Source organism: Protobothrops mucrosquamatus, unplaced genomic scaffold, assembly GCF_001527695.2.
Source record: "Protobothrops mucrosquamatus isolate PMUCROS unplaced genomic scaffold, P.Mucros_1.0 scaffold491, whole genome shotgun sequence".
Classification (NCBI taxonomy): Eukaryota; Metazoa; Chordata; class Lepidosauria; order Squamata; family Viperidae; genus Protobothrops; species Protobothrops mucrosquamatus.
This window is the reverse complement of record NW_015386809.1, coordinates 178,731-204,084: the sequence shown is the minus strand read 5'-3', so window position 1 is coordinate 204,084 and position 25,354 is coordinate 178,731. Positions and strand designations below refer to the sequence as shown.

Genomic DNA, 25,354 nt, shown 5'->3' with positions numbered 1-25,354 from the left:
CGATATATAAAAGTCAAGTGTTATTGCTATTGCTATCTACTGGAGAAAATCTAGAGAAATCAAGAAAGCAACTAACATGACTTGATATAACTAAATTCTATTACTTTGTCTAAACTATAATACCAAAGATTATATTTATTGTTCAATTGTATTTTTGTTCATTAGCTTATTAACAAACTTATCTACACTAAATGAAATATATCATCTAAAATTACTTATTTAAATTACATGTTCACGTAGCGCAAAGCAGCAGCAGCAGCCACTTACAAGCAATTTCTTAGATTAGCAGCCAAACCAAAACTAAGAAAGTCTAAGCTACTCTAGTTGGCATGGCAAGGCGAATGGGTGCCAGAATTTTTGAATGACCTAGCATTTTACTAACCTTGTGTTGTATGTTGATCATGTTCAGATTCTTTGCAAATAGTGGGGGACAAATAAACATCAGCCAAAGAAATGTGATTTTCATTAGCCATTTGACACTGGTTGGGAAATTTGATTTGTTGTTCTGTATTCCAGATCTCAGAAGCAGCATTATCCTCAATACACTTAAGGTAGAGTGAATCAAGTTTTAGCTCAGAGTTGATTTCATTTGTGGCATTCTTTTATGAAAAAGCAAAAATACATAAAAAGGAAAAGTGGCTTTATGTTTCTAAAATGGTCATTCTTTTCATTATCAATTAACTGATATATATTCCCAGATTATTATCTAAACACCAAAACAAAACAGAAATATCCACACCCTTATATAGAAGACTTTTATTAATGTTTCAGTGCTTTATCAATGTTCAGATTCTTTGGCTCAAATTCATGATCACCAGAAACAATTCTGCTTTGTTGGATACTTTTTATTTGTAAAGAGATTCCATCCACACTAAATAAAGGAGCAAGAGAACAACCAAAACTGAATCTCTCAAGCTACCAGGAAAAAGATATAGTGTTATTAATAAAAACAATAAACCTATGAACAAGTTTTACATGCTAGTGATACAAACAAGATAGATAATATGGAGTCATCACACTACCCTTAAAATAGTGAAGTGAGATCCTCCTTTTGCTTAGGTGATACAGAACAACAGCTTTTTATTGCTCTTGACTGAAAAAATAGATGTGAAGATATTCTGATTAAACTACAGCATGCTGCATGATACCCTGGTGATTCTTACTCAGTTTTACAATATAAAGGTAGTCCACACCAATCACTGTAATGAAACCTACCCATTTCGTTCAGAAGTCGTGACAGCCATTAAGTGAAGCACCCACTGCTTCACTTACGATTCCCCATCCCTGCTCTTCCAGATGCAGTTGTTAAACAAACCCATGGGTCATTAGGCTGAGTATAGGGCATCTCATGGGAAGCCCTGGGAGGCCTACTGCAAGCCCTATCTTGGGTCTGTCAAGGCATTCTCCCACACTGAGGTACCTCACGCTCCACTTTCTATCCCTTGGACCCTCCCCACACAGGCCTTGGGCCTACTTCCCAATCCACAGGGTCCTACACCCTTATCCTCACTCTGATCACCCATTGTGCACTTACCTTTCAAAGATCTTCAGAGGTTGGGTTGGAGAAGGAGAGGAGACCATTCTGTTCCTGAGTGACATGGTACAATCCTGGAAACAGTTACCATTTTTGGAGAAGCCACAATTCAATGCAGCCGCTCCCAAAATGGCCGAGTTCAGGATCACACCGCACAGTCTAGTAACAGAGTGACCTGTCCTCCTTTGCTAATCCGAGCTCTAAAGAGCTCTGGACTGCTGTGGAGCTTTCCAAAGCTTGGGTTACGGAAGCAGAACAGGCCTCTTTGTTCCTGGGAATTGCCTGCCATTTTGGGAGCAGTTACAATTCAATGCAGCTGTCCCAAAAAATGGCGGCTGCTTGCAGGATCGCACCACATGGCCTGAGAATGGAGTGGCCACCCTCCTTTCCTAACCCAGGCTCTGGAGATCTTCGAAAGATAAGTGTGCAATGGATGATATGGAGCCTACTGAAATGGGAAACAGGCCCATGGCCCACAGGGAACCACTAGGGGGATGAGAGGAGATAGGTGGAAGGCCCCTTGCAATATCCCTGCAGTTGGTCTTAAGGGTTGACTGCAGGGGCGCTATTGTTGCTATAACTATAGTTGCTATAACTGCAGGGGCGCTATAGTTGCTATAACTATAGTTGCTTTGTGGGGATCTGCTATAACTTTGCACAGTCACTAAGTGACCGGTTATAAGTTATTTCATACAGAACTATTTTTGGAGATGTTGCAAAAGTTTCAGTGATGCTGCCCAGTACGACACATATCATAAAAATATTGCGCACTTATTGCCTTTGAGATATTAACTGCTTACTGATTGGATATATTAATTACTATTTCCAAAGTCTTTTCACTGTAGATTGTCTTAAGGAATTCTTCTTCCAGATGCTTCTTTCTTAAGAGGGCTGGCTTTCTCAGCAATTCTAATGAGATTTATATCTTACAAGGCTTGAGACAACCTTTAGAATGATAGTACTTATCCAGTTAAATGATCTCCACAGTAGGTTTACTAGATTCCTTTGTGGCTTGTTAAATAACTAGACTCCTATCACAGAAAACTAAATAAAATTTTAATTTTTCTAGTTCTGAATCTCATTTTATTTTGGTTTTTAAAATATTTTTATTATGATTAAAACTTTTAAGTTTATGTCTTTTTAGGGGCATTTTTAAGTTAGAAAAGCAGTCAAAATGTAACTATTTCTCCCTTTTCCTTCTTGTGTGCAAATGCCGTAACTGTAATATATATGACAATTAAGTAGATATGTTTGGGGACAAGATTTACATTGCAAAATGTATAGTCTTATGTAACAAAATGAGACCCAAACTATTAATTTTAAAATCATAAGAGCAAGAATTTGTATTGAATTTGCACTTAAAATAGATGAGTTTTTGCAAACCAAAACAACAAACACCCTAACAGTCAAAAGAAGATTGATAGGTATTTTTTTCAAAATCAAAAAACTGCATCTAATTGGCACTCAAAATCTTTTTATACAAGATTTAAAAATTAGTCTATTACAACAGATATTTTAGGATTTAAATCCCAAACTTACATTTCTGCAATCTGTAGTAATCTTGAATATTCCATCTTCGCTGTCATAGCCATGATAGTCTGCAATTATATAAATACAATTTTCAGATACACACACACACACACACTCCTGCCATTTCCATTTTTGTCTAATACCTTTGCGTCCTTTTTCCCCTACAATAATCCTATGAAATGGGTTGGGCTGAGAGAGCGTGACATATAACTAAAACAATGCTAAATTAGAGCTTAGGATATCATATGCTCATTTGCTTGTCTTTCCAATTTTAATATATTAATCACAGAAAAGATCTGTGCCTAAATATCAAATATGTACATATCAGTGATGTATGGTTATTTCTTTCTTTATGGTAAACATTATTTTTTCATGTACGTTTTCCAATCTATGAAGCGAAATCTGTCTAAGTTTCTGATGTATAGATATCTAGCTTGCACATATTGAGTTTTTTATCTCAGCTTCTAAAGTCCCTTTTTACAAGCCTGTAGTCCCTGTTATGGGTCGAGTTGCTCTAAACTAGAAGGCTATAATGCGCCCTGCTGTAGCTTTGGCTTCACCACTCCTGTGTTTTTAGAAGCATACGCTGCAATGTGCCAATATTTTAAAATAAATTTAAGCTATTTTTGGGAATAGAACTATATTGCTAGAGTATTGCTTTTCTGTTACCTATTATTATTTGATCCATCAGTTATCAGTTAATGCTTAAATAATCATTTCAAATTCCTTGCTTAATTAAAAGTAGCCAGTATTTAGAAGGCAAAATATCCCAACAATATTGTGGCCTCAAAGCATTTTAGGTTTTCTTTTTAAATTCCATACATATATTGTTTTTTCTTACTCAAATTTATTTTTATATGTAATGGTGTTTAAAGCTTGCAAAGACACTACACTGTCTGTTATTTAGGTTTATTTAGGTAATTAGATTAACACACATTCAAAAGAAGCATTAATAAAAATAAAGCTACAAAGTTAGCTTACCTTCTATCTCTGAACAAATATGCTGAGAATCTGTTTTTATGCTTTTGATTTCGGAAAGATTTGCTGCTGTTCCCACAGAAAGTTTATCAGAACTCTTATGGTACTCTGATTTAGGATTAGATTTACAGTTTTCATTTTTCTTCCATAGGAAGGAAATAAAAGACAACTTACAATGTATGCACAGTTAATAAATATATTTACAATCTTTTGAAGTTCATAACTAACAAGTTCCAGCAATATTAAGACTGATTTCCACTAGAAATGTAACTAAGTTTAATTATCCTATACCTCTTGCCTTGTAATTGTGGGCAACTTGAACTGTCCTTCTTGTATGCTGTAATGTGTTTCCTTAGCATCATATGATTCTTCATAATTTGCAGTAGGATAATGATTTCTTACTGTTGCTTGATAAACAGTTGGAATCTGAAATTTTTCCTAAAGAAGTTAAAGGTTTAATTTTCAAATTTTTAACCAAAATGTCTAATTTAATCTCTGATATTATCTACTTAATGTTAATCACGCTTGTTATATTCCCATTTTAGCTCCACTTTGCATTAATAAAAGATAAATTGAAGCCAGTGTAGAAAATATTTCAATTAAAACAAACAACCAGACATTATTACTTTTTGTAATTAAAATATCAAGCTGTACTCTCTGAAGCCAGCCATGTTCATTACTATACCTAAATTGCTCTATTTGACCCAAAGGATTTAAAAACATAATAAAGAGAAAAAATAAAGAGAAAAAAACTTTTTCTAGAGTAATACTTGAAAGAATAAAAAGAAAAAAAGATATAAACACAGGCAATAAATTATGTAATGTCCATTACTTCACTTTGTAATTCTTCAGCATAACTAATCCTCTCCATTCCAATAAATGTGTGCCCATAATGTACTTGAATATTTGCATGCATGTAAGTATGTGTAAACATAAATGTACAAGCAGATATACTTCCCAAATCCTATGCTGCAGCAGCAAGAGCAATAAAATTTATTGATATTTATTAATCATTTATATAGCCACCCATCTCATCCAAGGCAGCTCCTAAGACATATTAGACAACTTCCACTCAAACTCCAATCCTCTTTTTTTGGAAAAAGCTGTGGGGCTTAAATTGCAAAAGTTCCTAAATAAAGATAGCTGTCTGGGTCCTTTTCAACTGCGAATTCAGACTGAGATATGGAATAGAAACAAATTCTGTTTCTATTTGTTTTGTTGTGAATGACTTTTGTAGGGACCTGGATCCTGTTCTCTCTCCCAGGTACTTTTAATGTTACTGACTATAGTATCTTTCCAGAGCTCTTGAAAGGAGGAAATGGTTACAGAACAGTGGATATTTTCTTTCCTAATTCTGTGGGACTATTAATAATGATATAGGATGAATACCTATTTCATATGTGATATGAAGAGCTTGGTTTTCTCGTCCACATTACATTATTTATCATCTACATGAAGGTGCTGGGGAAGGTAATCTGTTGCTTCAAGATGAGTTACCAATCACTATTATACCGATCCACTCAGAGCCAAACAGGAGATGCTTTCGAGATCTTTACTCTGTGTCTAGATGCTGTAAAGAACTGGATGGGACAAAGCAAACTGAAGTTGAATACTAAGAAAAAGTGGCTATTTGCCCAGCATCCATGAGGCAGTTGATAGTCTAATAGTATATTTAGAGCTGGAGTAGAATTCACCCTGTAATAGCTGAAAATTCCTCCATTTTTATTTAAGAGATAGCTCCTCATTAGATCATCAGAAGCCATAAACAAGTCTTCCCCCTAGGAAACTGGAAGATAAACTGAATTCCAAGAGGAAACACAACACATTTGCTGATATTTCTGTAATCACATCCTATCCTCTTTTACTAAGTCTTGGTAAAAATATGTGTGGGAAAATCTTGCTTCCAATGGAACAGCCAAGAACTTGACAAGAGGTTTCCTTGCTCAAATAAATATATCCATAATTTGGGAATTCTTCTGATTTGTGGCTCTAAATCAGCAGGTAGAATCTGCAGGCAGTGCAGCTTTGGTCAACTTTCAGAATCTGTACCATTAACCTTTTTTTGAGCAGAAACTCTGGCAATAGCTCCTCAGGCCTTCATTGTTTCAAGACTGTATTGCTGCAATGCACTCTACCTGTGCTGCCTTTAAAGACTATCTGGAAACTGCAACTAATACAAAATGTATCTGCTTGTTTTCTAATGAGTACAGCTGATGCATCAAAATAACATTTCGCAACGCAATTCAATGTATTATATATTTTAATATATAAAATCATACAGGCAAGATCCCAAGATCCCTACAGCATGGTTTTCTTGAAAACTGTGTTTATCCTGTTCAACAAGGGATGTTCTGGTTTCCCTATGTGCAAGGTGAAGGGGCCCCATATATTGGCATGGGCTGGGTTATCCAGCATCCTCTGCAGGAAAAATGATACAGGTAGTCCTCAACTTTCAACCATAACTGAACCCAAAATTTCTTTTGTTAACCGAGTTTTGTTCCATTTTACGACCTTTCTTGCCACAGTTGTTATGTAAATCTCTGCCGTTGATAAGTTAGTAACACGGTTGTTAAGTGTCTGTTACTCAGACACATGACATCTGGCTTCCCCATTGACTTTGCTTGTGGAAAGGTCACAATGGGGATCACATGATCCCGGAACACTACATCCGTCATAAATATGAGTCAGTTGCCAAGCTAATGAATTTGGATCACATGAGCATGGGGATGCTACAAAGGTCATAGGTGTGAAAAATGGTCATAGATCAGTTTTTTCAGTGCCATTGTAATTTTGAAGTCATTAAATGAGCTGTTGTAAGTCAATGACTACCTGTATAGAATTCTAGGCCAGTGGTGGCGAACCTATGGCATGGGTGCCAGAGGCGGCACTCGGAGCCCTCTCTGTGGGCACACATGCCATTGTCTCAGCCTTGCCTCCGCCCGCGACCCTCACCAACAGTCTCCCTGGAGGAGAGTCATCCCGAGTGTGGCCCACGCGGAGCAGCGCAGCCAAGGACATGGCAGCCAGGCGGCGTAGACAAGACTCTGCGCACAGTTGATGCTGCAGGGCGTGGGCAGAGGGCGTGCCCGCCATGGCGCTGCTGGGCTGCCTGGGCGATCTGTGGCGGGCCCTGGAGGTGGTGAGTGGCCCTGTGGGCAGGCAGGGTAGGGCCGAGCAGGGGCAGGGCAGGGTGTGGAGCAGAGGCGAGGCCAGTTTTTGGGCACTCAGTCTCTAAAAGATTCGCCATCACTGTTCTAGGCTGTACACATGCCTAGATGCGGATATGTTTATAAACAGAATGCTTAGCTTACATGTTTCCATACCTCCAGCAACTGATTTATATTCTTTTGCAAACCTTCATTTTAGCTTCTTATTTAGGCTACCAACAGGAAACCTACTTTATTGAATCATTTCAGAAGATGAAACTGTCAATATGAAATGTTCAGTATTAGAGTGACAGATTTTTTCATTTAAGGATACCTGTTCTGGAGGTAATTCCATGCTTTTAATATAGTCACCGTGTTCTTCTGCATCTTCAATTTCTGGCAGTACAAGCTGTTCAAAATATGCTTTCAACTGGTCATCACAGAACTCTTCACTTCCAATATCATAATCTAATATGGAAAAGAAAGGTTTGCTATTAACACAAATGTTTCACTTCGTCACCATTGATCTCCAGAAGATTGTTTGCTTTTAGTAGAATTTTTAATAGATTTAAAAATTAGAATTTAGCTGCATGAAAACACCAGAATATATGAAGTGATCTGTTTGCTGACATGATACACCACCATTAGTAGCAGTAGAAGAAATTCCCCAGATTTCAATTTTTTATCTCATACCTGCAGAACATTCTTCCAGGCTCTCAAAGCTCAGCAATTTCTCATTTTCTATAAATCTGGAAAAGCCAGCCACAGCACTTGTGTCTATTTCATTTGCTATCTCATTCTCATCAGGATCTAGTGAAGCAAACTGCAAACATGAATTTTAATAAATTATTTGGTTGATAATCTGCAGAACTCTTAGAAATTAATCTATCAGCAGAAGATCCCAAGAAAAAACGCACAAGATGGTTACAAAGCGCTTATAATAAAAGTTATTCCATTTAAGTTCCACATGAATGACTAAAAGTAGATCCAGGAAAATTAAAATCTCTTAACTGTTTACCACATAAACTAGTGAAAAATATTAAAGAAAAAGAATGAAGTTTACAGAGTTTCAATAATTAAGATGGAAATCCTGATTTATCAAATATTTGGAATTTTTAAAGTGTTAACAAGTACACTTTAGGGGGTAGGCAACCTCGGCTCTTTTATGACTCATGGACTTCAACTCCCAGAATTCCTGAGTCAGCTATAATGACTCAGGAATTCTGGGAGTTGAAGTCCATGAGTCATAAAAGAGCCAAGGTTGCCTACCCCTGGAATACAGATGTTTTCTATAGCAGTAGCAGTAGCACTTAGGTTTATATAACCCCCAGAGGGCTTCACAGCACTATACAGGTGTTTTATATGTCTGAACTTCCCAAAAAATTCAACAAAGCTTCCCACCAAAAGATCCTAAATTATAAAAGAACAGTCCTTTTATAGATTAACAACTGATTAAAGAAACAGTACAGATGAGCAACACAATGGGATCTTCCAAATGTTTGAACTAGGACTAGTTCTGTTTAACTGTTTTATGAATGAACCAGGGGTAAACAGTAAAGTATTGTAGAGTATTAGCAACACCTATTCAGGCTGATAAAGAATCCAAAGGGAACTATCAAAATACAACAGATAATTAAATGGGTGGCAAATAAATTTCATAACTAAATAAATGGCCAATTAAATGCAGACTATCTAAATATAAAGCAGCATGGACACAGAAGTAAGATTTGGGGATTATGTTTAGTAACTATCCAGTTATCAATTTAGTGAACACCAGCTATGCTCAGATTAATTAAAATAAAGATTGAAACACTGGGCTAACTGCACAAATGCATTGTTATAGAAGACAAACAGTGGAGAGCAACTTTTGGAATGTTCTATAAAATTGTAGGATAAAATAGTTTTGGATCATCACAGAGTAAATATATAACAGAAGACAAGCAAAATAATGGCTTGGTTCAATCCTGTATTAATTCATGATTCTTTAAGTTTTGTCAGGATGTGCTCCATTTCCTAGTTTTATGTGTTTCATTCCTCAAACCATGGTCAAGAGATTGAACTGAGCATAATGTACAAACCCAGCCAACAAGAGCTAAGAATAACTTCCCAGTTAAAAATAGATGACTGGTTGAATGTATTTTAAAATAGAGCATATGTAATCAATCTATAGGTTCTTATATGTCTTTGTGCTATTGGATGGATAATTTCCTCATCTCCTGATGCCTGATTGGATATCAGGGAAATAACAAGCAGCACCATTTATCAGGATTGTTGGGATGCCAAGAAAGATACAAAAGCCTCATTTTTGTCCCATCAATAATATATGAATGTCCTGGCTTCATTTAATAATTCTATGTAATTTCAAAGGGCTATAATGGTATCAAAGTATCTTCTTACAAATTCTATATATTACCTATATTACCATCTTGGTTCATTCACAAGGCAAACATAGATTTACTAGTCACATTTTATGATCATCTAGCAAAAATTTGCATTTAAAACTAAATATTAGTACAGATTATACATTATGAGCATTTCCAGATCTTCTTTTGTCTATCTGTCTAAATAAAAAATTGTTGACCTGTTTTGATAGCCTTTCCCCTAAACTATTAATGAAAGATCTAACATAAGGATTCTTACAGATTAAAAAATGAAGCACTCCATTCACATGTAAAATTTTGGTTTAGTGTGTTACCATATAACTCTTATGTAAAAAGTACACAGCATTTTTGATATCTCATTAAGTACAAACTGGAGCATCAAATAATCTGAACAGTGCAAAAATTCCTTAGGCTGTTTACAGATATTTGTTTAAATACTGTAATTGTTCAGAAATGGAAAATGAAATTATAGGATGCACAGGTATATATAGTAACATATGTACTTTTACAGATTGTAGGAAAAAGTTACCTGATTTTCATTTTCTTTTTCCAATGAAATATATTCTTTAGTTGTCAAATCTGAAAGTGAAAGAACCATTTGAATCTAACAAACAGATCCATAAAAATGATAAATGACAATCACTTATAATTTTAGTAAACAAGTTTCTCTTGCATTGCAAGCACATAACATAACCAAGTCTTCCTAAAAACATCAGACATGAGTGTTATTATCTAATTAGAATTTATAACATAAATGAATCATCAATTATTTAAAAAAATGTTTTAATGGATTTTACATTCATTAATTTATAATTCTGTCTCCCCTTTCTCTCCTACAAGATGATCCAGGCAGTTAACAAAATAAAACTGATTAATATGCACAAAAATTAAAATCTAATTGTTACAAATATATTTTTGGGGTAGTTTACAGTTGAATTGTTCCTGAAAACATTTGATAAAAAATGTTTTATTTCTTAAAAGTTCATCCTCCTTTTCAACTTCCTCCCTTATTAGCCTTTTTTATCCAAAGATGTCATATTACTCTCTTTTGAGCTCACTGCACTTCTCATTATGTGAAGATTCTGTCAGTGAACAGATTTACTATTAATATGTAGAATAAGATAATAAACTACAGATAGACCTCAACTTACAACCAAATTGAGCCCAGAATTTATGTTGCTAAGTGAGAAGTTTGTTAAGTGAGTTTTGCCCATTTTACGACTTTTCTTGCCACAGTTGTCAAGTGAATCACTGCAGCTGTTAAATTAGTAACACAGTTGTTAAGTGAATCTGGCTTCCACATTGACTTTCCTTGTCAGGTCACAAGAGATGATCACATGACCCCTGGATACTGCAACCGTCTTAAATATGAACCAGTTGTCAAGCATCCGAATGTAAATCATGTGACCATGGGAATGCTACAATGGTCATCAAGGTAAAAAATAGTCATGTCACTTTTTTCAGTGCCGTTATAACTTTGACTGGTCACTAAATGAACTGTTGTTAGTCGTGGACTACCTGTATAAGTATATTTCTACAAGTCAATTTTAAAAAGATAAAAAAACCCCACAGAAAATAAAGTTTCTGGAAATACTGCAAAGTATGGGAACAGGTAACCAACAATGAAAAAAGGCCCTATCTATACCAAGTGAATTATTTCTCTCTGGTAGTCACTTCTGAAATTGTAGAATATATTATTGGATTAGTAGTACTGCTTTACAAAGCCTTGGTAAAACTACAATTCAAATACTGCATCTAGCTCTGGTCACAATATAAAAAAGATGTTGAGACTCTGAAAAGAATGCAGATAAAAGCAACAAGAATGATTAAGGGGCTGGAGGCTAAAACATATAAAGAATGGTTATAGGAATTGGGTCTATCTAGTCCAATGAAAAGAGGGACTAGGGGTGATATAATAACAGTTTTCCAATAATTGAGGGGCTCCTACAAAGACAAGGGAGGTCAAACTATTTTCCAAAGCGCCAAAAGGCAAGACAAGAAACAATAGATGGAAACTAATAAAGGAGAGAAGCAATCTAGAACTAAGGAGAAAAATAGAGCAATCAACCTTGCTTGCCTTCAGAAGTTGTGGGTGTTTCATTACTGGAGGCTTCAAGAAGAGACTGGACAACCATTTGTCTGAAATGGTATAGGGCACGGGTAGGCAACCTTGGCTCTTTTATGACTCGTGGACTTCAACTCCCAGAATTCCTGAGCCAGCATGGCTGGCTCAGGAATTCTGGGAGTTGAAGTCCACGAGTCATAAAAGAGCCAAGGTTGCCTACCCCTGGTATAGGGTCTCCTGCTTGAAGAGGGGGTTGGACTAGAAAACTTCCAAGGTCGCTTCCAACTCTATTATTCTATGTTCTAATAATAACTTAAAAGCTAGAAATAATTTCTTAATCTCAGACTATGGAAAAAGGCTTTAGCTTGAACATTTTCCTTGTTTTCTCCTCTATATGTTATTCATTACTAGGAGCGAGGGTTTTTAAGGATTTATAGTTCCTCAATACTTCAAATTATTAGACAGTATCATTTCACCCCATTTATACAGCTACCCATCTCTCATGAAAGTGACTCGACATGAGTTAGCAACTAATCTAGCGCTTAGCAATAATTAACAGTTATTCAAATATTATATTCAGAAAAAAAATCTAACAATTAAAAATTAATCTGATTAGTTAACAAAAATTAATCAAGGCTGGAAATTGAAGAAAACTGCTATTTCAATTGCTAAATGTCATCTCCCTACCATATACTTAATAGGCCAACTGCGCAAATGTTACTTTTGGATTTTTTAGATCCATTTTAATTATACAGGAGATACTATAAGAGATTGTCATACCTTTTTTTAAAAAAAATCAACATATAGCTTAATTTATCTAGAGAGATTAAAAATATAAATAAATGAGGGCATACCACTTATTTTTAAATGAAAGAGAAGTATTATTGTGTGCTGGGGTCAGCACCAAAATTGACTCTTATGGGAAAGAGGTAGATTTCAGAACTAAAAAAGATGTAATAGGTTATACTCCCATTCTGCTCTTATTTATTATCCTTACTTCCTATAGCATCATCTGAGCTCCCTTAAGATTTATAGATTTTATTTTGAAATTCATTAGCTAGCATGGACACTGCTGAGAATCTGGGAAGCACCATATCTGAAGGATAGCAAAATTGAGAAATATTGTACTATTCATTTCAACTTTTGTCTTCTGTTTTCCATGTGTTTATGTGCAAATCAATAAAGCTGCATTATCATCGTGTTACATTTCAGAATGATTTCACAGACTTCCCTAGTAGTCTCAAATTTGCCAATAGATTCTTCTCTGAAGCTCTTCTACAAACAATTCCATTATTATTATTACTAAGTGTGTATCTTTCCATTACAAGTACACCTCAATTTACAATCATAATGGAGCCCAGAATTTAGGCTCTAAGTCATTGCAACTGTATGTCAAAGCAATCTGTGATTGGACTCATTTTTACCACCATTTTTATTATAGTGGTAAAATGAGTCATAAGCAAATCAATTCTTCCGAATGGGTATTTTTTTTGTCAGAAAATGGCAAAAAACACAGGAAACCAGCAAAAAATATTGCAAATTGCAGTCACATGACTGCAAGACACAACAACTGGCTTTAAATATGAGCCAACTGGCAAGAGACCAAAATGCAATCATGTGACCATGGGGGGATAATCATAACTTTGAGGACAGGTCTTAAGTAGCTTTTCTAAATCCTGTCTTAACAGTCATTAAACAACAGGTCATAAGTTGAGAACTACCTGTATGCAGATGTTGGAGTTTTTATTTTAGAAACAGATATTATTTTCAAATGATTTGATGTTACTTAATTGACAAATAAGATCACAATTACAATAAATATAGCATATATTCGTTATTATACCAATATTTTTACAAATTAGAATAAAACACCATTATGAGCAGAACTTTAGGAATTTGGTTTGTTGTGGATTTCTTGATAATGCTAAAACTCAACAGACATAGCTGAAACTACATACCTTCTAAATGTTTTTCATGGAAGTTATTCGGATTTTTGTCTAAGCAATCATCAGTAGAATTTTGGCTTTGTCTCTGCAAAAAACTATATTCATTTTGGGGTGGCTCCAAGATAATCTCAGCAGCATTATCAGAGTTTTCCCTGGGAAAGTTAAAATTAGGTTTTTGATTATGAATTTTGAATTTAAAAGCTCAAAAAGTATTTTTAGCTAAGTATCAATGATTTCTTTTTTGTAATAATAAATCTGTTACCATTTTTTAAATGGTAACATTAGTAGCAAAGTAACTTAGATAATTAGACAGGCAAAAATTTTTAAAAAAATAGATTTTAAATACATGCAAGTGTATTTCTATTTAAAATATGTAACCAATCAATTGTTCATATTATCTACTTTCAGAGTTCAAAAAGAAAATATAAAGTTGATTTAACACAGAATTGTTTTTCAACTATAAACTCATTTCTCCCTCAACATATCATATATCTGGATGATAAGTATACAATTAAAAGCCACATTGTTTAGGAATTACTGTATAATCTAGGGAAGGCTGAGATACCACATGTGGAACAAAATCGAAACATCACATAAGACTCATCCTTAGAAAAAAAAATGAATTTGGTAACCATACTGTATAATAATGATACTCACAAAATTCAAACTAATTATCATGCATATTAAAATGTTACAAGTCTATATTAAAATACTAGCTTATTTATTTGAATTAGAATATTTAATGAGAAATTTTGACTACAGGTAGTCCTTGATTTACAACCATTCATTTAGTGACTGTTCAAAGTTACAACAGCATTGAAAAAGTGACTTACGATCATTTTTCACACCTATGACCATTACAGCAGCATCCTGGTCACATGACCAAAATTGGTCACAAAATTGCTTGGCAATTGACTCATGTTTATGATGGTTGCAATGTCCTGGGGTCATGTGATCACCTTTTGCAACCTTTTGACAAGAAAAGTCAATGGGGAAACCAGATTCATTTAACAACTGTGTTATTAACTTAACAACTGTGGCAAGAAAGGGCATAAAATGGGACAAAATTCACTTAACAACTGTCTTACTTAGCAATGGAAATTTTGTGTTCTTTTATGATCATAAGTTGAGGACTATCTGTAGTTTTTTTGTAAAACTTACTTATCAAATGCATTTTGAGAATTATGAATAGTGTTAATTTATTCCTAAGATTCTAATCCATAAACAGACATGGTTCTTTGGAAAATGATAGGAAATATAGAAGTACAACCTGTTCTTATTAATTATGCCAAAATTATGGAGTTTTGCATCAAAGAATGTACCATTGGTTAATATAAATCTTACACTGTATCGTGAAAGTTAGACATAAGATTTTTTCTTGGATCTGAGTCATGTTCACCACCGCAGGAAGATGCTAACATGGCCAAAAATTTTCTTTCAATATAAGAAGCATGATCAGAAAGTCTGCATGAAAAGAAATAAAATAGTTACTTGTCCTTCATGTTCTCAACTTGGGAAAAAAAAGTAGCAGTGATTTTTAACAGAGGATTATATAAAAAGTTATAGTATAAAGGAGGATAAAAACAATTTTCATGTTTTTCCAGCCACAAATTTGATTAGGTATCTGTATTAAAAGATGCCAGCAACTGGAAGACCAATTTATTTATGTATCCAAAAATACGCAAAGGCTAAGAGCTTCACTACAGAGTTTTAAGAAATCTAGGGATTATCTAGTTCATGCCACAACTAGCATTATTCACTAGAAAAAAAAATATAGCTGGCTAGTGACTTTTTGTTGAGCAAACCAATGTCTGTGATTAATTCATGGTTTGGCTTGTGCAAATTTAGGAATTCAGTATTACTCAATGGGCTAGCAAGTTATTTAAATAGATACCCACTAACACCTTTTGATCAACTGGCAAACTGCTCTTGCTCTTTCATCTAGTTTAGTCAAGATCTGTTTTTTTGAAATTTTCATTCAAAATGGCATTCACAATTCAAATTTCATTCACAATTTCCTACTAGAAAAAGAGAAATACTTTAATTCTATTCCATTTTTTTTCATGACAGCTCTTTCACCTCTATGGCTTGCTATGAAATCTCTCCTAACTCTTCCCCAGTCTAAGCGCAGAAGTTGTGCTTGCCATTCAGCAAGACACACAAACTAGCCAGCTCATTTTAGCTTACATTTTAGAAATTCAACCTACACCATTAGTATCTGATTTACTGCCTTAATGGAGTAATTTAACAGACCATGGTCAAATCAACTCTGAATAAATATATTGGGCAAGACAGCCAAACTATGCACCAATGGAATTTTCTAATAGTTCTTGCCAGTTCACTTGCATTTTTTAACTAGCTCACTAGGCATGTTATTATGAATTATATTTTAAGTATTTAGCAGCCATTAACATTTTGTCTGCACTATTTTTCTAAAAAGTCTTATCAAAATAAAGAGAAATAACCATGCCCTTATTTAAAAAGCATATTAGACTAGAATGCAGTAGGCTAATTTGTGACTATGTCATGCAAATGAAAAGAACTGGATTAATAAAATAATCCCTGGTCAAGTTAACAATGGCTAAGCACACTGTACAAATACAGTTCATCATTTCAGAATGAAAACTAGGTCTGGAAACAATTTAAGATTCATAAATTAGTAGCCATGAAAAATCTTTCAGTTTACACATTCTATTAAGTGCATTACCTGCTTTGAGAACCATTTTGTCTGGTTTCTGTTGACGCAGCAACTGGAAGACCAAGATTTGATGGAAGTGTGATATTGTCTAAAATTTCATTGGTATGGTTAGCTATAGAGTTGACCAAAACACTTGGAAATGTCTCATCCCCAATATGTTTGAAGTTTTCCATATTACTGTCTCATAATGTCTGAAAGTTTTAATACAAACATAAACAAGAAAATTTATAATTTTATAAATTTTAAATTTATAATTCTAACATTGCTATGTATTACTTTTCTACTGTACCATGTATTTCTGTTACCTAAATGTTGAATACATGAAAGTTATCTTTCATAAAACTAAAGTAACTCAATAATCAAGTATATTTCTGAACACTGCAATTACACTTTACTGGTATTAAATATTTTACCAAAGAGATAGCCTTATTTAACTTTTACAGTAACAAAAAGCATGGTTAATTCTTTCCTAGAACATTCTCAGTCTATTTAATCACCACATGCATTGATTTAACTTTAGCTTTTAATTCAGATTATTATAAAAAGTTTTGTTTGAGAGTTCAGCATCCGAAGTGTGCTAAAAATGAAGGGGAAATGTGTTTTTAAACCAATCCTAACTTGTACAACTGCTGTAGTGAAATTGCCATCAATGACTTGGGTACAGAAAAAAACCTGAATGTACTATTCATACTGTGCATTTACATCCTGCTAAACAACTTATTACCTCCCTAACATCTAGACTTCAATTGCCCCCAGATCCAGCCAACACCTCCAAAGACAAAGGAGTGCAAAAGTTGTGATCTAAAACCAAGAGAACAAACTAAACTGTACATACCTGTCTTCTACCAATAAAACATTCAGCTAAAATCTTCAACAATTTTAATTGCAATACAGGTACTCCTCGACTTACAACAGTTTAGTGATTGTTCAGTTACAATGGCACTGAAAAAAATGACATCACCATTTTTCACACTTACAACCATTGCAGCATCCCCAGGGTCACATGATTTATATTCGGATGCTTGACAACTGGCTCACATTTCTGACTGTTGAAGTCGTGTGGTCATGCAACCTTCTGACAAGCAAAATCAATGGGGAAGCCAGAGTTACTTAACAACCGTGTTACTAATTTAACAGCTGCAGTGATTCAGTTAACAAATGTGGCAAGAAAAGTCATAAAACGGGCCAAAACTCACTTAACAAATTTCTCACTTTGCAACATAAATTTTTGGCTCAATTGTGGTTGTAAGTCGAGGGCTGCCTGTAGCTCACATTTTTGTAAAAACAAAACGAGCCTTTCTGTTAAACTTCTAACAATTCATTAAAACAAGGGTCTTTTTTTATAGCAGGCACACGAAGAAATAAACTGTAGTTCAGAAAAGCTCCTTTATTCACTGCAGAGAAAGCTTTTGCGAACTTGTCTATTTCTTCACCTGCCTGCCATAAAAACGCCTTTGTTTAATGAGTTTATTCATACTAATCTTTGTTAAAAAACACTGCCTTAAGCAGACAAGTAGATTAGCAGGAGGAACACCCAGCTATTCACAGTAGTTGGGATTGTATAACTTGACAACTTAGGCTCTAGCGACCACGTCTTCTGACCCAGGAGGCATAAACAAGACCTACTGAGCAAAGTATTAGCCTGCAACTGGTTACAAACATTGTAAGGTGAGGCTAATCCTTCCCTCCACCTGGTGCCCTCCAGATGCGATAGGTCTTAACTCTATTTCACATAGTCTCACAGCTCAACGCAACTAGAAAGCAATAGGTTAGGTCAGGGGTAGGCAACCTTGGCTCTTTTATGACTCGTGGACTTCAACTCCCAGAATTCCTGAGCTAGCCTGCTAGCTCAGGAATTCTGGGAGTTGAAGTCCACGAGTCATAAAAGAGCCAAGGTTGCCTACCCCTGGGTTAGGTCCTTCGCTAAGTTACGGGTCTCAGTGCTGGCGAATGTTTACCCCATTTAGTTTGACACAGAAGCGGCCCTTGCTCCCTTTAGGCAGGGGAAGGGCATCCAAGAATTAAGAGCTGGGATGCTCACAGGTGTTCAAAATCCCGTCCGCCAAAAAAAAATATTAGGATGAGGAGCCCAATTTCATCTCCGTCCCATGGCCAAGAGCTCTTCCCTATCACAACGAGCGAGGTCCGGCTCCCGTCCTGCTATCTCAGCGCGTCGCTCGCACTCGAAACTGGCTCCTCGAAACGCCGGTACCAACGCAGCGGGAGTAGTAAAACCGGGGGGGGGGGGGAAGACTTAAGAAGTTCCGAGCGCCTCGCGACGAAGAGCGGGAACTGACTTAACTTCGCCTCCGCCCCTCCCCTCCCCCGCATTTAGCCGCCTTCAGGATGTGCAGGAAACAAAACGCTCACCTAATCCCAGGCGAAGCGCAACAGCCAGACAGGGCTCGCGGGCGCCTCGAGGCACGCGGGAAACCGCCCCAAGGCGTCCCGGAAGTCCCCAAATCCCACCACCCTCGAACTGAGAAAAAGAAAATAATCCTCTCACCCCCCTACCCACCCCCGCCCCTCTCTCCGCCCCCGTTTCTTCCCCAGACGATGCGCACGCGCACCTTCCCTTCAGGCGCCCAAGCAAACCCGCTCAGGCTTTCGTTCAAGAAAAAAAAGGCGGAGATTAGAGGCGCAGAGACGCGAACGCGATTGGATTATGAGATCACCCCGAAGAGAAGGGCTGCGGCCCTTTGATTGGGCGAGAGGGAAGTGACGCGCTTGCTTTCAAAATGGCCTGGGATAATCAAGGTGTTGAATCCTGGGGAAGCAGTGACGGCTGGATGTCTTGTTAAAACTACGAAGGTGTCCGGCGCTCTAATCCTGATTCACAGGAACTCGCCCACAGACACAGAAAAGTAACGATGTTGGGGAGATAATGGAAGCTACTACATTTGAAAGGCACCATTTTGGAGAAAGTTGGTAGTTTTATCTAAAATTGCAAAAGCACGTTTGTCAAACTCGCCGCGTCACGTGACGTGTCGCGACTTTTTTTTGCATTGCCGGCGCTGGGTGGGCGCGGCCTCCGTGTGATGCAACCGGCCCGCGGGCCGGCAGTTTGACACCTAATTAGTTCCTCCCGCAAGGTTGCATGGAATCTGCTTTAATGCTATTTACCATGCTACAGAAGTGCTGTTAATAGATTTGCTAATTGATTTTGATATAGCAACGCACTAGGGCAGGGGTCTTCAAACTTGGCCCTTTTATGACTTATGGACTTCAACTCCCAGAATTCCTCAGCCAGCGTGTCTGGCTGAGGAATTCTGGGAGTTGAAGTCCTCAAGTCATAAAAGGGCCAAGTTTGAAGACCCCTGCACTAGGGCAAGATGGAAAAGGCTTCAAATACATTATTACTGGGGGAGGGGGGAGAGAAGGGGCTATTAACATACACAGCATTTGCTTTGGTAGCAGCTAGCAATAAGTTTTCAGCAATTTACTGAGACCTCCAGTTCCTCGGCTGTTGAGAAGCCCTTTCAGTTTACCCTATAAAGAAAACAGTGTCGCACACTTATGTTTTGAAGCTAATCTGTTCATCAGCCTCTGGGAATATTATTCTTTGGATTTTTCTTCCCAGGTATACACACTGGCAGGATGTCTACAGAGATTCTCAGTCATTCAGGTCATGGTTATCCCAAAGGTCCTTTTTCTTGGGTTTTTTTTTCCTTTGAAAACATTTCACTTCTCATCCAAGAAAAAACTTCTGAAAAAGTAGAACTGAAGAAACTTTTGGGAAGAAAAGCAAAATGTTTTTAAAGGGAAAAAAAAACCTCAAGTTGCTTTTTGGAAAAAGCACCTTTGGGACACTGGCAGGATTCACACTATACATTGAGTCAAAGCAAAAAAGTCCCATTGTGGTTTATTAGATATAAAGTTAGTTGGATTTAAAAATACTATTTCATTTGAAATGTAGAGATGCTACATATGTTTCTCTCAGGAATGCAAATATCTGGACAATTGCTGGATCACAGCAAAGAAAGGCTTTTATACCTCTTTGGTATTTACAAATTGTCTAGATTTTTCCTGTCTAATATAGCAGTCCTGTTACTCTCACGTGTCACCCCACTCGTTTTCTATCACCTGGCAATTTCTTTTTCAAACATGTCATTGGCCATTAAGATAAGACAGCAAATAAATAATGATAAATAAAAACAAAATCTTTAATAAGGTAAAACACCATTTCCCAAATTTTTCCTTATACTTTAAAGTAAATGAAGGCAAAACATTACATATTTTCTCAATGTTTTATTTTCCTATAACTGTAGTGGATATCATTAAACAATGAGAACATTTACACAAATAACAAATATTCCTATTTTGTTGTAGGGATGTGTACTTTATTTTTGAAGTCTCAAAAAATTGTGAAAGATGGAAAAAAGCTAAGAAATCTGATGACCTAAAAGATTCTTATACTAAAAATGTAAAGAGTTTTTAATTTACTTCTATACTATGGGGCAGTTTTTTTTCCAATCTGCATTTAATTTTAAGAAATTATTCCCAAACAATACAAAGTGAATTGCTAACAGATTATAACAAACTGAATATTTTTAAATGATAAAATACTGTTTCACATAATTTATCCTGAATGCTGCATTAGATTGTTGAGAGTTAATAGTAGAGTACTAGTTCTTATTATCTGCAGAACTAAACATAGTAAATTTGAAATATTGTAGTTTGCATTACATATCCTTTAAAAACCCATTCTGAATTATGGTTGGGAAAAAATGTAAAAAAAAACCTAAATGAATAGCCAAAAGAAATAGATTTTTTTTAAAGCATGTGAGTTAGGCTTTAATACAGCTTTAAATATGCATTAAACCCCTTCATGTTCACGTAAGAGCTTAAGAGGTCGAGAGATATATCGTCTGCGAGGGTGAGGATACCGGATATTGGCAGTGTCAGCATCACAAGAGTGCTCTATCAGAGGAGGAAGAGGAGGAGGAGGTGGTGGTGGTGGTGGTAAGAGCTGGGCATAACTGGACCATCTTGATCCAGCCCATGGGGAATCCAGAGGGGGGAAAAAATACCTGAAAACAATTCAGACAGGAACACCACACAGAAGGGAAAAACAGAAAGAATAATGGTAAATACAAGAATCAGAGAGGAGAGACACATGCTGGGACAAAATGAAAGGAACAAAATCAAGTTCTCAGCTCAAGTTTTTAAAGTCTAGAAACTATTCTGAAAGAAAATTATCATAGGAGACAATAGAAAGTGTGCCTTACATTCATGGTAAAATGAATATACTACATGTAAGTTAACTGATTCTGAACTATCGCGTGCCTTCTCATTTATCCCTACAAATCATGCTGTTTTAATGCAATTACAGAAAAACAGACACAAATTATTTATCCAGATTGGTCTACTCATTTGCATCCCATTTAGATCAACTCTACTCAGATGAATACATCAAATTTAAAGATAAAGATAAACACAGTTTTACAATGTTAAGATTTTCACAATATACAGAGTTATTCTTTTTCCAATGCAATAACAGTCTGTGTGCTTATATACATCCCTCTGGAAAAAACACCAGATAACCAAAGATTTCTGAATTAATGGCTTAAAAGATCATTCCATATCTCTTCTTATGACTTACCCGTAATTGAAGAAAACTTTGTAATCTTTATAATCTTTGGAAATGTACATAAATTTACAGAACAGAAAAGTTAGTAAATTTTGAGACAAGACATATTTAAAGCCACACTGACATGCCACTATATAAAACAAGCTATTAATTGAATGTTTGCACTAGGACACCACTTTGGTTTATTTCAAGGCAACAACTGCACTGCACAGAGCAGGGTGTAAATACTTGGTAATGCAGGAACTGGTTGGGGTCACAAGATGATAATTCCTATACCAAATTAATAATACCATAGAACAAACATTCATTTGGACTAGATTTTCATCACAATACCAAGAAGATGAAATCCTACTAATTATTGCATGATTCATGCCACTATAACATGCAATTATCAGGTATGTTCAGATCATTCTTATCAAGACAACAAAAATATGTTACTAATAGTTACTAGTTACTAATAAGTTTTATGATTTTCATTTGATGTAGTTCAGAAATAATACCAAAATAATCTGATATCAACTCCACAGTTGCCAAATTACAATGTGCCCACATTGTTTATGACTAATTGTTTATTACAATCCATTAGCAAACTAATTGTTAAGAGTCTATGTGAACACTTCAAAAGCCAAACAAAGTTAAAATATTCAAAACAATTTTAATGAAAAACAGTTACTCCAATTGTTTTACATTAAGGATTTATCTCCTAACAAGCTTAGAATGCAAGGACAATAATCCTCTTTACATTAGTGAATTCCGTCTTTCTCTCGCAACATGTCTTTTTGAGGGGAAGGAATGGAATCCATAAAAGAATCCTGTTACTTTTTTGTTACAGATTCCAACAAGATCATACTGTGCTGGCTAGTAGAGTACATATGTAACATTTTTTAAAAGAATGTTTTGATTTGCATTTAGTAGTAGACAGATTGCTGGTGTCTTTGGAAGAGGTCAGACGCCGATGGGGAGGGGGAAAATATCGCTTTCCATTCCTGTGTGCATGCAACAAGCAGTAAAACAGCAAAGTTACTCCAGTTAGCTTGGTATCAGCTGTGCTTTCTGTTAAAAAGGACATAATACAAATGGGGAAAGGAAAATGCATAACAATTTTAGACACACATGGTTATAAGCACAATAAGAATACTGTAAAGCAGTAGTTGATAGGTTGATTAATTCTCCAATCACTTTTCAAACTTATCACTTTTATGTTAAGTATAAAATAATTACTTTGATCTTCTAACACGTTAGTAGTGTTACTTGAATTGATTAACAAAGTACCAAAACACTGTGCCCTAGAACCAGTAAAGCACCCATCAACTTGTTTCTAAAAGCTAGAATTTACATTCTAGTTCTCATAAAATCTTTAGGAAATAAATTACATGTAGCTGGTTTTGTTCTACTTTCAAGCTGCTAACAAAAAGCAAGATATTTTCCGATATTTTTTCTCATAATTGTTCTTATTCCTGAACCTAAATCATGATTTGAAATGACAGCTTTCCACAATCTTCAGGGGGAAATATAAACAAGTATCCTGCTTGATTTAAACTGGTAGTTAAGACTGGTAACTAGTTAAAAGAAGTTTAATAAGCACAGGGACAAAAGGTGAAAATGTTTAAGGAAAAGTGTATATATTAGGACAAAAAACATTATGAAATAAGGATGTATTTATCTAAAGAAGTGCAGCTATATTTTCTGAATGCCATAGAAAACTGCCCAGTCGCTTAGCTTCATCGAAAGACATATACTATATTTAACAATACCTTGATTTTTATAAAATATCTCCTCCTGTATTTGTATAAAAATGGCAATCTATCATACGTGATTGTAACTATCAATGTAGCTATTACAGCTATATCCCATTCCAATGGCAGTCCTAAAAATTTAATAAGCCAATGACAACTTGTGTATTGAAAATTTTTAAACAAACTGATTCTCAGGTAAAGAACAGAACTGAAGAAAAATACTATTCCCAAACATTTCATGATGCAGGAATATGGAAACTATGAAGTCAAAGGATCAAGCCAAAGTCCACCTTATATATTTTTTCTCACAGTGGCCAACCATGCCTCTGCAATGCTTATAAGCAAGAGACTGAGACATATCCCTCCTCCACTGTTGTTCTCCTACAAGTGGAGAGACACTTATAGCTATTGGTTATTACATCATCTAATGAATTCCACATTTAAGTATATGTTGTGTGAAGAATTAATTCTTTCATCTGTACTAAATCTCCTTTCAGTTATCCAATCAGTGTCATTGAATAACGCCTTAGGAGGAAGAGAAACATCTCCCTGCCCATATCTTTTACATCTTATATAATTTTACCCACCCATATCATGTCCCTTTAAGTTGCCTTTTTTTCAAGCTAAAGAATCCTAGAATTCCTTTCACTTGTACAGTTGTTTTTCTAATTGCTTGATAATTTTTGGTCACTTTATCTTTTCCAGCTCTGACATTTCGTTTTAAACCTCATGGCCCAGAATGCAGCCAGACCATAGATTTGAATCTAGGCATTAAAAGGCTGGCAAATTTTATTTTCTCTCCCTTCAGTATGTCTAGTATGGAATTTGATTGAAAGATAGCAAGGTAATTAGTGGTCAATTATAAGAAAATGAGATTATAGTAAACAGGAAAAACATAGAGTGGATAGTGCTTCCTATCCCTACCTATTCCATATTACTGCATATCAGCATTTGAAATAGAAGATGAATGATAAATGAAAGCATTTGTTCATATTTTGTCCATTATGTATATTAGAACTGGTCTGGTGCAGCACTAATAGAACAAGCATAATTGAACAACTGAAGTGATTTTTGTAATTAAACAAGAATAAGTATGAAAATGATAGACATGCTCAAGTTTTCAGTGAGATCAAAGGAGATATTTAGAGAATTAAGAACTAACAATGTGAAGTTCTCATAAAAAGAAACCTACCTGCCAACGGATGCTCCATTGGCTGAATTCTGGAAAGTTGAAGTTGCTGTGCCAACAGGAGCATTAAAAACTCCCTGCTGTGCGGAACTAGCATTGACTGGACTTCCATTGCCTTTCAGTATTCCAGTGCACTTCCAATTATCCATATAATTAGCTAAATGGAAACATACAAATCCCATTTGAATTTTTACCAAAAAGTTCTACTTATGTAGTTACAGTTAATATACAGGCTGTCTGGGAAATGTTGGGAGTTGAAGTCCACACATTTTAAAGTTGCCACGGTTCAGGAATACTACTATATAGAATATACAGATTATAATATCCAAAAGAGTAGAAATAAAAGAATTTGCCATGAGAAAAAAAGGAGAGAAGCAACCTAGAACTAAGGAGAAACTTCCTGACAGTTAGAACAATTAACCAGTGGAACAACCTGCCTCCAGAAGTGGTGAATGCTCCAACACTGGAAGTTTTTAAGAAGAGACTGGACAGCCATTTGTCTGAAATGGTATAGGGTTTCCTGCCTGAGCAGGGGGTTGGACTAGATGACCTCCAAGGTCC

The 25,354-nt window shown here is 35.7% G+C and overlaps 2 protein-coding genes across 3 annotated transcripts in view; both read right to left on the bottom strand.

Moving 5' to 3' along the window:
• CEP192 (centrosomal protein 192) overlaps positions 1 to 18,666 on the bottom strand; it is a 61,087-nt gene extending 42,421 nt beyond the window's left edge. The window contains exons 1-11 of the mRNA XM_029284287.1: positions 18,649 to 18,666; positions 16,288 to 16,469; positions 14,925 to 15,044; positions 13,593 to 13,732; positions 10,099 to 10,148; positions 7,882 to 8,011; positions 7,523 to 7,656; positions 4,331 to 4,480; positions 4,046 to 4,184; positions 3,074 to 3,132; positions 383 to 599 (exon numbers count right to left, since the gene is read on the bottom strand). Coding sequence (XP_029140120.1) covers positions 383 to 599; positions 3,074 to 3,132; positions 4,046 to 4,184; positions 4,331 to 4,480; positions 7,523 to 7,656; positions 7,882 to 8,011; positions 10,099 to 10,148; positions 13,593 to 13,732; positions 14,925 to 15,044; positions 16,288 to 16,451 — 1,303 coding nt within the window. The 5' untranslated portion in view covers positions 16,452 to 16,469; positions 18,649 to 18,666. The remainder of the gene's footprint in view (positions 1 to 382; positions 600 to 3,073; positions 3,133 to 4,045; positions 4,185 to 4,330; positions 4,481 to 7,522; positions 7,657 to 7,881; positions 8,012 to 10,098; positions 10,149 to 13,592; positions 13,733 to 14,924; positions 15,045 to 16,287; positions 16,470 to 18,648) is intronic.
• A 1,845-nt stretch (positions 18,667 to 20,511) lies between these two features.
• SEH1L (SEH1 like nucleoporin) overlaps positions 20,512 to 25,354 on the bottom strand; it is a 12,876-nt gene continuing 8,033 nt past the window's right edge. Inside the window, exons 8-9 of one of the 2 annotated variants that reach the window (XM_015816761.1) lie at positions 24,797 to 24,950; positions 20,512 to 21,308 (exon numbers count right to left, since the gene is read on the bottom strand). In XM_015816761.1, coding sequence (XP_015672247.1) covers positions 21,095 to 21,308; positions 24,797 to 24,950 — 368 coding nt within the window. In that variant the 3' untranslated portion in view covers positions 20,512 to 21,094. Of the gene's footprint in view, positions 22,922 to 24,796; positions 24,951 to 25,354 lie in introns of both variants that reach the window. The other variant, XM_015816762.1, reaches the window with a different exon arrangement.